This window comes from Ambystoma mexicanum, chromosome 1q, assembly GCF_040938575.1.
Source record: "Ambystoma mexicanum isolate Mex_15411 chromosome 1q, UKY_AmexF1_1, whole genome shotgun sequence".
Lineage (NCBI taxonomy): Eukaryota > Metazoa > Chordata > Amphibia > Caudata > Ambystomatidae > Ambystoma > Ambystoma mexicanum.
Window position 1 is genome coordinate 788,252,990 of NC_090922.1, and position 16,308 is coordinate 788,269,297.

The window sequence follows — 16,308 nt, forward strand, 5'->3', positions numbered from 1 at the left end:
GAAGAAGAAGGGATTTAAGGGAAGTGCGAAATGAGGTGAGGGTAGTGGAGGCACGGATTGGGAGGGGGAGAGAGTTCCAGTGTAGAGGAGCAAGAAGATGAAAAGAGTGGAAGCGGGAGGAAGCACAGGGGGAAAGGGGTACAGTGAGAAGGAAGTGGTCAGAAGCGTGTAATAATCACGCTTCAAGCATATTTTCACTACACAGGCCGCAAAAGCCTGAAAGTTGAAAAGGTCATAGTTTCCTCCTCTTCTTCATCAAAACTTTCAAAGCGTTTTAAGCAGACACAATTCTTACACTTATTACTGACTTGGGCTGCTGGACTTTCGATCATTTTTGAACAGCACACACAGTAAAAACGGACGGTATTGAATGAAGACTGCTGACTTTCAGCGCTGTCAACTTTATCTGCCTTTTTCTGCAATTCAAAAAAGAAAGAAGATGAACTCTTTTTAAAATAAAAATGTTTTTACACATAGCTCACACAAACACACACTTTCCTACATACCAGATTGCACAGTGCAGGCCCCTCAGCTTCTGCCTCCATAACATTAGTGGCATCCCTAAAGAACCCGGCCTCCACAACATCATCGGAATCCATAAACAGCCTTTCTTCAGCGGAACTTGCTTCCAACTCGGGTGTCATGGCTGCCTCTGGAAACAGCTCGTCCAGGACGCCCAGGTCCTCGTACAGGGGCACTTCAGTCCATAGCCTTGAGATCTGCCTCTGTGTAGTCTGCATCCGTTATACCCGCCTCTACACCCTCACAGCATTCAACAGCAGATTTGAAAGGGTGGGAATCAGGAGGCAGCTTATCACCAAGATTCATTAAAAAAGCCCTGGCTCAACTCATCCTCATACTCCATCCCACTAACCGTGGGGCGTCCCGATTCCTCATCAGCTACAGAAATTGTTGTTTTTGGGTTTCTCGGACGATCAGTAGTGTTGCAATCATCATTCAGTAGCTGTAACGCTTCATGATTCAGGGTATTGCTAACGTAATGCAAATAGTACAGCCAGCCTCCAGGAGCACCGTATACCTCTCTCCAGAGCGCCTTCTCTATATATACACCTCAGCCAGCCCCTATGGGAGGGCACATAACTACATCATCCCAGCAGCCCCCCTGTCCCTGGCCTGCCCTGTCCCTGGCCTGCCCCACACGGACCCTAACATCACAGGTTAATACCTGCATCATCTCTCAGTGCCTGGTGCCTTACCTCCACTTCCTGGGTCTTGCACCTGTGAGGGGAGGGTCCAGCACACCCCTCTATGCCCTTGCCGCCTTCTCCTCACACCCCATATAACGGTGCCAACAGGGCTTCACACAGATTACTACCTGGTCCAAACAGTCACACTCTTCACCCACAACCTATTGGTGGGCCTTTCAGTTACAAAACCTCTTGCCCCCATCCGGGCTAATACTTCCAACCCTACATAACTTCCGGGGATCCCCAGGAGGTGCCTACTAGGGTAGGAGTTAAAAGGGACTTCGGTAACACAGCCGTGACGTCACATCCCTTGCAGCGCTACCCTTTGGCCCAAAATAATGGCTCACCCCCACTGCGTCACTTCCGGCCATGGGCCTTTCATAGGGCAGCACTTCCGAGAGCACCGCATGACATCACTTTTGCACCGGGACATCCCCTAGGGTGGGCCTTCCACTAGCACGGACCTTCTGCTAGGGAAGGACTTCCGGGTGACCCCCATGCCACTTCCGGTGTGGGACTTCCTGGCAACCCTCATGATGTCACTTCTGGGGCAGGACTTCCTGGCAATCCCCATGATGTCACTTCCAGGACGGGACTTCCGGTAGGGCGGGACCTCCGGTTAAAAGGGGCGTGGCCACCTGTTACATTATGCAAGTGTTAGGGAGAATTCTCATAAATGTGCTAATTCCCTTCACCTTAGCGACCCCCAGCAACTTTGCTGGATTTTGAGGACTTGATTTTTTTACCTGGAAAGAGTGTGAACCTTTTTTCCCACTCTTTCTTGTATTTTGATGTGTGTTTTACTCTTGTGTTCTTTGATTATGGAGTTTTAAGATAACTCCATAGGCATCTTTTCATGTGTGTTACAAAGCACCCTCAGTGCAGTAACACAGGGATGTCTTTTTAAACTTCCACAAGGTTTAAATACCTTCTCTGAGATAAACTACTGTTTCGCAGAGAATGTAAGGTTAAATTGACTTTACTAGTCGTTTTAAATTACTAGACCCAGCACACACTATCTTCCTATAGAGTGCTGGAGGGGTTGCCTAGTATCCCGTGTCTAGAAACTCATGTAGCAGTCAATCGCTACCCTTTCCTATCGAAATGGCTGGTGGCAGTGGTTTTCCAACAAACAACCATGTTTTTTCTCCGACCGCGAACACCTCTAGCTAAAAATCGCGGGAGCCATGTTTTTCAAGATGGTGCCTTAAGCCCCTTTTCTTTAAACAGGTCCCGGTCTTCTTTTTTCGCTGTTTCTTTTCGGAAAGGTCCTTCTAGAGTTTGTCAAACCAGGTTTGGTCCCTTTGTTCGTACGCCTTTTGTGGGCTTCAGGACTGAAGACCCCCTCTGGGGCATGAGTGTCTGAGGTGGGCAGGAAGTGAGGGAGGTGCCCGAAACTCCCTGTGCTTAGTCTCGTAGGAGACCAAAATGCACTCTGGCGTGATTGGCTGGCTGACTGTCCGGCAAGGACAGCCACCCTGCTGGGTGAGTGTCAGCTAGGCTGGAATGAAAGGGAGAAAACTGTTTAAAGGCAAGTCTCTTGGAATGGAAAGCAGAGTCGGCCACTGTAACGAAAGAACCAAAGACGAGCTGGAAGAGGACGGCTGCTGCATCTCCTGGATCGTTGGTTTGCCCGTTGAAGCCCTGCTGCAGGTCCGAATTGCCAAGTTCATCTTGACAGAGAAGCCCCTTCAAGGACGACTTCTTCCTTTGAGTTGGTGGGACCAATCAATTCGTAAGCCACCTGGACACCATTCTCGCAGCTGGTTATGTTTAACCAGGGGGAAGAACACTAGCTTGTGTGCTTGAAGACAGCTACTCGAGCCGAAGATCTTCCATTTGCCAGCTTGTTTGACCAGTCCACGCGCAGTGCAGAAGTCCCCCAACGTCCTCCCTCTTGTCCCCACAACTGAGGCTCAGGAACAGCGAGATCTGCAGGAACTGCCAGGAACCAACGTCTTCAGCTGCATCTTTTTCTTCATATTAAGGTACTGTGCCAACCCAATTGAGAGAACTTACCTCTCACGGTGAATGTTCGTGGAACTTTCCCAACTTGCAGGCCTAATCAGCTTGTGACCCAACATATGATTCTTTTTTGTACAAACTACTTCTGAGCACATTGTCAAAGACTTTACCGTTTACAACAAGAACTGCTCTTTCCTATCCAAGACACTAGCCAATTGACTTTGGCCTAGGCCTATTGAAGTGAATTGAGTCCTCGAGTGAACTGAAACTATTTGCACTGCCTAAGAAAGTATTTGTGATCTATTCTATTAACTTGTGCCTTTTTACTCCTATTCAAAGTAACTGATAATGCCATTTTGCTCCAATTTCTGGGGAGCCTAATTTACTCAGAAACTTATTGGTTTGGTATTGAAGAATGTTTGTGTATAATATTAAGTTGACTCATTCTAGTGAATGTTTTCTAAATGACTGTGTAATAAAGTAATAAGTGTTTTACCAAGAAACCTTGAGTGTAAGTGTCTACTTGAACCACTGTGGTTGTAAGACCTCTGTGTAACATCCTTGTACTGCTCACATTCCCCCTTGAGATAAGCCTGGCTGCTCAGTTCACTACCAAAAACTGTGTAGTACAGACTCTTACCAAGGGTTGGTTTTCCTTACACCTGTAGTCCTAATTGTATGTGGTGGTCCCAGAGGGTACTGCATGCAATTCTGCCTAACACGCAAGCCAAGCTGCTTTTGTGTTTGATGAAAGGTACATGCTCCTTCTACTCTAGGACACTGTGGACATTAATATATCGCTGGTACATTTAGAGCAATACTGAGTTTGATGTCAAAGTAAAGGGTTTTAGAATAAAGCAGAGATCAAACAAATATTCTGAAGCAGGTAACTACTTTTGAACCCCCCAATGCAAAGTAAGTTACCCCTTTCCTGGAGGAAAGGTAAAGCACAATGTCAGAGGGAAGAAGAGTCTTTCAGGGAGCCAGGCCAGCCAATGTTAATTGAGCAAAAGTCTAGGTGAGCTGAAGCACTTCTTGCAGGTAAGTAAATGAATTGCACAATGTTTTAGAAGTCTTTGTAGAAAAAGTAGAATCACTGTAGGGCCACAAGCTGTGAGGCCTGTGAGGGACAAAGCTGCAAGCATCTCTGCAAAAGCAACCAAGACAAGTTTCAACTGAGAACAAGTAAGGCTACACAACAGGCTGTAAGTCCCCTTAATTTCACAGTACCTTTGGTTAGAAGAAATGGTTCCAGCTGGCTTCTGTTCCTATGTAGCTCTGCAGATCCTGTTGTTCCTGGGCCTCAGTTGTGGGGACAAGAGGGAGGACGTTTGAGGACTCCTGCACTACAAATTGAAGGTCGGCGGCAGCAATTGGCAAACTTTGATTCAGCAGCACTTTGTGGTTTCAGCTCCTTGTGTCTATAACAAATATCACCACCACGGTGTCTCGGATACCACTCTGGACTTTTCTTGCATCTGGGATCCAGCACTCTGTTGAGGTGGCTGAGGCTTGGTCAGTCCTGCTTCCTAGGAGTCGGAGGATCTTCCTGGTGCTCGGATCTGCCTTAAAGACACTAACTCGATTCTGGTGTTCCTCTCCCTGGCACTTCGGTTCCTGTAGTAGAAATGGAAGTACAGCCAGATCTGTGCGGATTTCCAGATGAGCTCGTCTTGGGGTCGATTGGTCCCATTCTCCGTGCACAGCCAGGGACCGCGACCGCTGACAGCTTGCTCTGCAGCGCTCATCTTTCCTTCAACCCTAGGTAAGCACACGCGCATGAAACCACTGCAGCTCTGTGATCTCTTGCACCTATTTTTCGGCTGCATGTCTCACTTAAGAACGGGAGCCCAGCCTCCATTTTATACCTTCCTCGCCCAGCATGACATCCTGCATGGGCAATCCCGCTAATCCGCCGCCTGGCTTTTAAGGTTGTAATTTTAGCATCACGGACGTTTCTGTCCATTTATAAGTCATGCTCAGACCGACTTCCACATGGAACACACATGTTATGTTATCCATTTGTGATTTTATCCGCCACACCTTATCTGTGGCCATCTGTGATCTGCACGCCTCACCAACCCTCACGTGCACCATGACACTTGATATACTCCGAGGCCTGTATTCTTAGCCCCGTGTGTCCTTTTTTCCGCAGCCCCTCACGCTTGCGGTTGACTTTGCGTACTCATCATGCCAGCCTGCTCTACCCATAATTTGCGCGGCAACAGGCCCTCAAGGTAAGCTTGCTCTTACCCCTTTTTTACCCTTAGTTGCTCCACCACTCCATATGGCTTAACACAGCCTCCATGTCCTTCCTACTTCCACAGGAACGGCCACCACTAGGACCTCGAAAATCCTCCAGTGTCCTCCTGACACTGCTACTCCCTGAGCCACTGCGCTCCCAAGTTCCAGTAAGCACCGGTCCTTCATGTATTGATACCTCTAACTGTGCTAGATACCCATGAATGTGCCCACTCCTATAACACCTCGTCTGTTTATCTCAACAGACCTCATAAGATACTTCCCGCTTTGGAATATCTCGTCCTGATGAAGGCCACACCACCAGAGCTCATCCAAGCTCACCTTCTGGCTGAAACACTGTCGTGTTGACTGTTATATTGTCTGCGTTGTCCTTGTTCAACCACACATTGTTTTGATGTATATGTGCTGATTATTACATGCTATCACCTCACTAAATCCACTGGTCTCCTTCCCAAGGACCGCTCAGTGGATGTGTAAGCATTGAAAAGACGTTACAAATATTTGAAATTTTTCACTCACAAACTGGTTACTATACCTTCAAAATGTGTAAATACTGTTGTATCTTGTGTTACTCTCAATTAAGTGTATCTACAAACACGTAAACTGCAGTTTTATAAAGAATCTGACTGCAATACTCGGAACTGTCCTGATACATTTTTGTCAGAAGTCATTCACAGTAACCTGTACACACTTACCAAGGTGTAAACCCCATAGGTGTGTGTTCACCCTTCGTTCATCAGCCAGGTATCCCATGACCTTGCTCATTTTTGCTCCTTCTTTGTTCGCCATTTCTTGTGTGCTTGCTAGTTCTGAGGTATTCCCCTGCCATTCTAGCTGGAAACATCCTAAGTGGCTGTTTTGTCTTCGTCAGGAATCCTGTGGATTCCCTGCCTAGGCTCCAGTGTGTCTGGAAAGGCACAAAGCGAGGGAGGAGTCCAGAACTCTGGAGCCCTTTGTCTTTCATGTCACCTGAAAGGAACAAACTCCCAGTGGGGGGATGGCTGTCCTGATTGGACAGCCAGAACACCCCCTGCTGTAAAATGGAGGGAGAGAATGCAGAAGTTCCATTCAATTATATTTTATGTGTTTCAGTTGTAAATCACAACTTTTCAAATATCACAAACATTTTAAAACATTCTTAAACTCAAAGATAAACATATAAACTCATTCTTAAAAACTCAATAACAATTCATGAAAATGTATAAAAGGATTGAAGACAGACTTTTTCACTCTTGTGAATTCACCAAGATCACTGTTAATAATACCAAACAATGTGAATGTGATTAAAAACAAAGAAGATCAGAATGCAAATATTAGGAGCATGCATGACTATTATTCCAGATCCTTCAAGCAGCCTGAGTCTATGGAAGTTATAGAGATGCATTATAAACGATAATTACTCTATCACTCTGGACATTTCTTGGTTGTATTAAAAAAAAAAGAAAATTATGAAAATATTTTACACAATAAAAAAAAAATCTCATACTTGCATTGAAATCGGAGTTCACAATCAAAAATGATAAACTAAGCGATCATGCAAAACTCACAATGACTTGAACCGCGACACATCAACATCTGGAGAAGATGGAAAACATGAAAATAACCGTTAACTCTAGTCTAAATCGACTACGTATACCTGAAAACAAGATGAGAGGACTAGAAGACATATTCAAAACATTGACGAGAACAGACAAAGAAAAAATCAACTATGAATGGCTATTAACACCATATCTGCAGAAAAAAGCTCAGGGGTGTCCTTACAAGATGACTCACACACATGCCTACTACGAGACCATCGCGCTTGCTAAAAAAGAACTAAGTAAATCCATACAAATAGCAAATAAAACAGTTTCCAGTGACAAAGCGAGAAACATAAAATACATCAAGCAAAAATACAGAAATTGGCTCAAAAACATCAGAGCAACGATCATCCAAAATGATGCTGAATCAATGTTCATCACTTTGAACAAGAGAAACACTAGAGACTTGTAGACAATACTTAACCCGACCCAACCATCTTTACAACAATTAGTTTCGGATGTTTCTGAAAACGCATGGGCAGACCATTTCTGAACACTATACAATAAAGGCTCAGATCAAGCAAGCTATACAGACACTACTAACACCAAAGCCTGGTATAAACAATGGGACTGTGATGAAATCTTTCAACACATTAGATGGCTAAACATCTTAAGAACTCGTGAGACTGACGGCTTAAGCAACCACACCATCAAAACACAACCTGAAGCTTGTGCAAAATGATGTGTGCAAATCTTCAAACTTATTTCGGAAAATAACTGCATACAAAACTCTCGGAAAAAAGCAATCATTGTTCCCGTTTTTAAAAAAGGCGTGAGAAACCTACCGCAAAACTATCGTCCACTGGCGATGCTTGACCCAATAGGAAAGATCTTCGCCTCAATTCTGGTGAAAAGATTCAACAAATGGACCAAAAAACACAACAAGCAAGATCCCCGCCAGACTGGATTTGCAAAGACTATCGGCACCAACATTAATCTGCTAATATTAAACATACTGAAACAAGAATCACTGAGAACCCAAACTAACATCCAAGCCATCTTTGTAGATCTTCAAATGGCCTTTGACAGCATCAACAGAGACAAGCTGTGGGAAAAACTTAAGAAACACAACTGTCCCAACGAGCTGCTGGAACCCATTAGAGCGCTCTACAGCAACACCTCCATTAGAGTCCGATTGACCAACGCTGGACTTTTGTCCTCAGTGATTAACACGACAAACAGACTCAAACAAGGATGTCCCTTGGCTGCTACTCTTTTTAACTTCTACCTCTTTGATCCCTTTCCTTTGTCCTTTATACTACCCAGGAATCCTTATGCTTGTCACGGTGATCACATATAAGGGGCATCAATCATGTTAGAACTTCTGGCCAACCTTTGCATTAGGTTGATCCACTCATGTGACGTATTCCATTGAGAGGCAGGCTGAATATAACTGTCAGAATTTGCGAAATGTTATGGCATGAATGCATTTCCTATGGGCCCCCCTCAAAGCCAATAAGTCAAGAGACCGTGACCTTCCACACACTTAAGTATTCCTAGGCATATTAAAAAAGAGCGCAAGAGATGGCAGAGCCACACCCAATTATTGTATCATCTATTGTTTGTTGGAATAGAGTACACTATCCCAAATCATAGAAAAAAGCTATCTGCAAAGCTGGCCATCGGTGGTCATGGTATCAGGTAATAATATCCCCATACATAATGGCCCCATACATAATGTCGGCAGGAAAAGCCATTGACAACATTATATATGGTGACATTATGTATGGGGACGGGTTGCAGGGATGTCCCCTGCTCCCCTTGTAAAAAATATTAATTCAGAGATTGCAGGGGTGTCCCAGCTTGTTCAATGTAAGAATGTCTCTACAAAAAACGGCGAAATCATGAGACATTTTTGCGGGGACATTATTACATGGAACCGTGGTCATCACACCAGTTACTGTGCTAAAACTACCTCTGAAAAAGCAGACATATCCACCTTTTTGTAGGGTCTGATGGGGTAACAATCAGGGGACCAATCCCATTCCAAGTGTTCCAAAGCCTTGGGGGTCATTACAAGGTAGGAGGTAACCATGACACTATTAGCGGCATGGCTACCCCCTTAGCTTGTACCGGGTCCGGGTTCCTTGAATGAAGAATTACGGTACCAGGTAATATTTTCACCAGCAAAAATATTGCCGAACATATGGTTGTCGGGAACGGCCATAGGCGATATTTTTGGTGGCGAAAATATTAGGTGCGGGGGTTGCGGGGATGTCCCCCGCACATAAAAAAATGATGCGGGGGTGTCCCCCGCAGGGTCCATGTGTTATTTTCGCCGCAAAAATATGGCGATATTGTTGCATCGCGATATTTTTGCGGTGAAAATATCACATGGAACCGGAATTACCGGGCCATTCCGACCTTGGAGGGCACAGTATTTCCTCATTCAAGGAAGCCATCCCCATTCGAGCCCCCATAGGGCTCAATGGGAATGGGGAGGGTGCTAACAATAGGCCCGTTAGTAACGGTTCTGTTGTTAGCACCCTGGCCTGCTAGCAGGACCCGCTAAGGGCGCCTGGTGAAACCAGGCGTCCTTAGCAGGTTCCTGCGAGCAGACTGAGGCAGTAAGGGGTTGACGGCTCTGGCACCATTACCGGCACCGTTAACCCCTTACCGCCAGGGTCGGAATGACCCCCCATGTGTCTGATACAGAGGGGTGCCAATGTTCTTTCGGTGAGCACTGTCATTATTGGACCTGCTCAGCATGCACCTGTGTGAAATCTGCACCAACTGCAAATTACGCCACATGCCCTATGCGATCAATTACATGATATGATATGATATGATATGATATGATATGATATGGCATTTGTAACGCGCCTATACACAAATGTTTCAAGGCGCGACGAGGCAGGGAGGGGGGAACAAGGGGAAGACAGACAACGATCCTACTAGGCCAGGTGTCATTCAGACCGCGCAAGTGCAGGGGTAGGGGGAAGGGAAAAGTGCAAGGGGAAGGGGAGGGGGGAAGTGCAGTACAAGTAAGTAGAATAAAGTAAATAAATAGGGCCAGCTGGTGGCAAGTGCAAGGTAAATGCAAGGTAAATGCAGACTAGTGCTGGGAAAGGGGGGGCTGTAGGGATACAGAGACAGTCCCCCAGTGCAGGGGTTGCCAGGGAGGCAGTGCAAGAGAAGAGTGGCTGGGCCCAGGACCGAGGTCGGTGAGAATGGCCCAGTTGCAGATTCGGTGCAGATTCAGTCGAGAATTTAGCAGGGGAGAGGGAGAGAGAAAGCAGAAGCAAAGAGAAAGGTTTTGAGGTGCTTCCGGAACCGGAGATGGTTCTCCTCAAGTTTCAGGGAGGCAGGAAGGCTGTTCCAGAGGGAGGCCCCTGCCACGGCGAGAGATCTACCCCCAGCTCGTTGCTTCGAGAAGCGGCTGACCCTGAGGGAGTTGGAGATGGATGAGCGAAGGGCTCGGGAAGGAAGATATTTAGGAAGAGAGAGTTGAATGTATTTAGGCCCCAGGCCCCAGAAGGCCTTGTGGACAATGCAGAGGGTTTTGAACTTAATGCTCGCAGCCACTGGGAGCCAGTGTAGAGATTTCAGTCCTGGAGAGATACGAACTGGGCTTGAGGCCAAGGACAAGTCTCGCAGTTCTGTTCTGGATGAGTTGCAGGGGGTGGAGAGTGGAGGCAGGCAGATTAAGATAGAGGCTGTTACAGTAGTCCAGCTTCGAGAGAACCAAGGCTCGGGAGACAGTGAGCTTCTGGGGGAAGGAGAGGAAGGGAAGAATACCTCTGAGGAGGTGCAGCTGGTAGTGTGACTTCTTAGAGACGTCAGATATATGAGGAGAGAAGGAGAGTGTGGAGTCGAAGATGACCCCGAGGTTTTTTGCCTTGCAGGTAGGAGCAGGAGGAGGGCCAAGCGAGGCTGGCCAGAGAGCTACAGGGAAGGAGGGAGTGGGTGTGCCGGTGAGTAGAATCTCAGTCTTACTAGCATTAAGGCAGAGGTCATTGGCGGCACACCATTCCTGGATGGCAGACAGACAGTCAGAGATGAGGGAAGGAGAGGAGGAGGCCGAGGGTAGCCTGAAAATGAGCTGGGTGTCGTCCGCATAGCACTGAAAGTAGGGGCAGAGAGCGGCGATGCGGTGGGCAAGGAGTGCCAGATACTGGTTGAACAGCCAGGGAGAGAGATTAGATCCCTGGGGAACACCACAGGTGGAGAAAAAGATGTCAGAGAGGAAGGACCCAAGTTGGACCTGGGAGGGTCGATTGGAAAGGAAAGAGGTCAGCCACGCCAGAGCCTGGCCAGTGATACCCAGGTTATCACGGAGACGGTTGAGCAGGATGGCATGGTTGACAGTGTCAAAGGCAGAAGAGAGATCGAGCAGAATGAGAACACACGGAGTGTTGGAGTCGAGGTTCAAGAGCAGGTCCTCACGGATGTTCAGGAGAGCAGTTTCCGTGCTTCTGGCCGCTCTGAAGCCAGATTGATGGTCATGGAGACTACCAACAGTTTCAGCATGGAGGTTAAGCTGGGTGATGGCCAGTTTCTCCAGGAGCTTGCCCAGGAAGGGAGTGATGGAGATTGGGCGATAGTTAGCCGGGCAGGAGGGGTCGGAAGAGGGTTTCTTAAGAAGAGGGTGCACAAGGGAGTGCTTGAGGGGGGATGGGAAGACTCCAGAGGCGAAGGAGTGGTTGCAAAAGTCAGCCAGGGCAGGAGCCAGGGAGTCGATGTGGTCCTTGATAGTTTTGGAGGAACAGGGGTGACTTTCATAGATCGGTCTTGTCTGGAAACCTCGTCAGCAGAAAAAAGTGGAAAGGCAGAGAAGGAGGGAGGAGGGGTGGCTGCAGAAGGGCCAGAGGAAGAGCCGGGAAGAGAGGGAGGGAGGTGATAGGAGGAGAGTGAGGACAGGATGTCCTGAGTTTTTGAGATGAAGTGAGAGGCAAGTGCAGTGCAGTGGGCCTGGGAGGGGACAGGAGAGGTAGAGACTGCAGCAGGGTTGGCAAGCTCCTTGCAGATTTTAAAGAGTTCAGCCGAGTTGTTGGATGCCGCAGAGATGCGGGCTTGGATAAGGCCTCTCTTTTTGGTGAGAACGGAGAGACGGTATTTCCTTTGGAGCAGGCGGCAGGCCAGTTTATCAGAGGATGAACATGAAGCACGCCATTTCCTCTCAGCCACCCTGCACTTGTGTTTTAGGGTGACGAGATCCGAGTCATACCAGGAGTTACATTTGGCTTTGGGCTTCAGGCGGATTCTCATGACAGGGGCAAGGATATCAAGAGTATCAGATATAGCAGAGTGGAGCATGGAGAGGGCTGTGTCAGGGTGGGAGTCAGCCGAAGGTGGAGGGGGGGGCGAGAAGGTGGCAGCGAAAGCCTCAACTGACACGCGCTTCATGGGTCGGATGACCGAGAAGGTGGGTGGCAATGATGAGGGTGGCTTTGCCTGTGGGGTAGGGAGGGTGAGGTGGGAGGTTAGGAGAAAGTGATCGCTCCAGGAGAGAGGAGTGGAGAGAGGGACAGAGAGGGGAAGGTCAGAAGAGATCAGAGCATCAAGAGTGTGCCCTGCAGAATGAGTAGGCCCAGACGGGAGAATAGAGAGTGAGAGAGAGTCGCAGAGGTCACGAAAGAGTCCAGTGGGGGGACAGGAGGCATCAAGGTGGATGTTGAAGTCACCAAGAAAGAGGAGTTGAGTGGGTGAGGACAGGAGTGAGGAGGAGAGGTCAGCCCACTCAGAGAGGAAGGAGGAAATTTGACCAGGTGGCCGATAGATAGTAGCCACGGTAAGGGAATGGCTAGGAGAGAGAGAGAGTCGGCAGACAAGACATTCAAAAGAGGAGTAGGTCTGCGTAGGAGTGACAGTGGCAGGAATCCACTCAGGGAAGATAAGGGCAACACCCCCACCTGCACGGTTGGGCCTGGGCATGGAGAAGATCTTGTAACCATCAGGTAGGAGTGTGTCAAAGCTAGTAACAGAACTGGCTGTGAACCATGTCTCAGTGAGACCGGGGACGTCATGCATATTTATATACCAAGACACAGTACATAATGTATGCACCTGCCACATACATATGCAGTCACTACATTTGGAAACTAGTATTATTAGCCAGTTATATTTCACAGTAGTAAAAGGTATACTGGAAGATGATGATGATGGAGAAATGTGCATACCAGCAGACATTTTCTTTCCAACAAAAGGAGGATCATACAACATTGATTAATACTAGATGTAAGGCATGTTTGTGCTTATGTTTGTCAATTATCTTGTCTGTTTCTCACCAATCTTGTTAATCACAATTCAATTTAGTTCCACCAATGATCATTAACAACCAAAAGGAGCCATTGGAGCTGACCGCCATCTTGGACACATCAATAAATGTTGATTGCATGGCGACTGGTTCGCCACCTCCGCAAATAAACTGGCTGAAGAATGGGCTTCCGCTTCCCATCTCATCACAGATCAGATTGCTCTCTGGTGGACAGGTCCTACGGTGAGTGTACAACATTGAAACTTACATTTATCTCGAAAGGGTCTTTCTACTGGGTTGTCATATCACTATGTCCCCCTCACCATACACCACTGACTAAATCTTTCATTCCTCTGCCTCTTCTGTTTAGATAGTCATGCACTTAGTATCGATAAAGTGATGTTATGTTATCTTGCATTTGTATAGTGCACCCTGCCATAATTTATGGTGTCGAATAGCTTTGACTGTCAGAGAGGTAAAGGTGCAGTATGATAGAACATTCAGTAGTGGTAGGGAGAAGCAACGTCGGGTAGATAGTTGGGATGAGGACGAGGGATATATAAGATGGCATTAGAAGGAAAAGGCAGAGGTGAAATGTGTACAATTGGACCTAATATATTGTGGGACTGAAATGTATCCTATGGGAAGCAGCACCAAGAGGAGAGATATCTGGAGAGAAAGTGTTCTCTGCGCAAGGGACGCATGTCTGAACATTATTTACTGCATGGTGAGCCTGGGCATGTTGAAGCCATGCCCAAAAAACACATGAGGCAAAGCACCTATGCTTACTCCCCTATGTCCCCACACAAATCAGAATTTCTGAAAAAAACTCCTGGAAAAGCAAGCAAAATGAAGTCACATTTTTTGGTTTCCCTCATTTAGGTCATGGTTACCAAAATCCTAGGCGTGTGCACAAAGTGCCTACCGCCGGTCTTTTAGCCTTCCACAATATCAAGATGAGCCAAGGCATGTAGAAAACTACACCCAAGAAAACACAGCATGAACAGCCCTTCTACTTACTCCCCTAAGCCATGAATGGCCAGGTTCTATTTACGGGAAAACTGGAAGGAAATATGAGCACATTTAACTGAGAGTGGGATTATGACCATGGCTTCCTTGGGAGAAGAAGCCCAGTCCAGCCTTTCTGGAGGTTCCTGAGTCACGCGAGGGCCTGTAAGGTAATGGTTATACTGGCAGGAATCCTCTGAGGGTGAGTGCTTATGGGAGTTAATTTACATAAACCAGCCTTAGGGGGTCATTCTGAGTTGGGCGGTAAGGGATACCGGGCACCGGTAAGGAGACCGGTGCCAGTAAACTCTTACCACCGAATTCCAAGGTCCCTTAGCGGGAACCGTAAAGGACGTGGGGTCTGACCACACATCCTTTAGTGGTCCCGCTAAGGGGCAAGGGCGCTAATAACGGGCCTGCTATTCGCGGGCCCGTTATTAGCGCCTTCCTCATTCCCATTGAGCCCTATGGCTCAAATGGGAATGGCGAATGGTTGGTTGAATGGGGACTTACCGGGTTCTCCAGGGTCGGAATGACCCAGTAAGTCCCCATTGAACCAGATGGGAACCGGGCCCGGTTTGGGAGGCAGCCATGGTGCTAAAAGCACCATGGCTACCGCCCACCTCAGAATGACCCCATTTGTCTTTATTAGGGAGATTTATCATTGTTATACTTCATCTGCTCTCCTAGTGAGACCCCCAACCCTTTTTGCTGGACTTCTGGACCCTTTTCTTTCAATCCTGAATGAGTGGAGACTTTTTCCACTCATTCATTCTTTTGGGCTCTGTCTTTTGGAACTCTATTCACTGTATCCTACCTGAGTATAGGCGCGTTGTAAATGCCATATCATATCCTATCATACTTTCGAGTCTGTCTGCTCCATATTTCTTTTAGGCATCTTAAAGGCATCTATGTGTTTACTACTGCAGCACACAGCTTCTTAGGGGCAGTGTTGGTGGTGACCCTGACGATCCCCCTTTAAGACTCTTTTTCTATATCCTTAAGTAACTACAGTTTTTAAGGATAGAGACATACTTAGTATCTCTCCCAAAACTCTACATTCTGAGAGATTGGCACACACCACTGTCAGTGGACTGCCAAAGGGATACCCTGTAACCCACTTCTCTCTGCTCCTGCTCTCTGCTCCTGTGACATAGACAGTCACCTAGTTATGGTTGGTGACAGTGGATGTGTTCTACCAACTCTTCTGTATTGTTTATACTGCAGGCTATGCTCATAGCCTTTGTAGTGCACAGTAGGGGCACCCAAGTACAAACTTGGCGCCACCCTTCTTTTTTCACAATTTCAAGCAGGGTTGTTCTTTGTTAGCCCTTCTTCTACCATTCTGGGAGGGGGAAGTCAATGTGTGTATTTTGCCTTTGGTGGGAACCCGTTGGTATCCCAGCCTAGGCTCCATACTATCTAGGCAGGCAGGAAGTGGGGGAGGAGTTTTCCACCCCCCTGTCCTTTGTCTGTCAGAGTGCCTGAATAGGTCCAGCTCCCACAGGGGGTCTGTCTGTCCTGATTTAGTATCCCCAGCTGGGTCTTGCTTCCCCTGACTTGCTGTTAGCCTGTCCAGAATAGGTTTGCCTTATATGATAACTACCTAGAATAACCTTGGGTCATTCATAAAGTGTAACATTGGGTTTTGCATTCCCTGGTCTGTTTTAGACAGACACAAAAAAAGTCTTGGGTTTGCACATGCTGTTAAGTTGCTGATAACTCCTTTAAAAAGTGTGTAGATTTTACTTACCTTTAGTATAACTGTGTTATCCTAAAATAAGTTCGAGTTATTGCTTCCCTTATTCTGCGAACTGAAAAACAACTATAATTGAATATTACATCAAAAGGGTTTACTTACCTTGAGTATAACTGTGTTATCCTAAAATAAGTAAGAGTTATTGCTTCCCTTAGTCTGTGACCCGAAAAGCAACTGTGATTGAATATTACACCCCAAGGTCCAACTCGCCTAGAAAAACTATGTTATCCTGAATCAGAGTCATAGGTGTTTTAATGTTCCTAGAATAAGTGTTCCACTATTTTGAAAAGTATATTGTCCAGTTGAATTACTATGTGATTTCTTGCCGAG

General features: G+C 46.9%; 1 protein-coding gene across 2 annotated transcripts in view; it reads left to right on the plus strand.

Moving 5' to 3' along the window:
* HMCN1 (hemicentin 1) overlaps positions 1–16,308 on the plus strand; it is a 1,785,366-nt gene that overhangs the window by 1,104,043 nt on the left and 665,015 nt on the right. For both annotated transcript variants that reach the window (XM_069641364.1, XM_069641365.1), the window contains exon 66: positions 13,271–13,454. In XM_069641364.1, the coding sequence (XP_069497465.1) occupies positions 13,271–13,454 (184 nt within the window). The remainder of the gene's footprint in view (positions 1–13,270; positions 13,455–16,308) is intronic.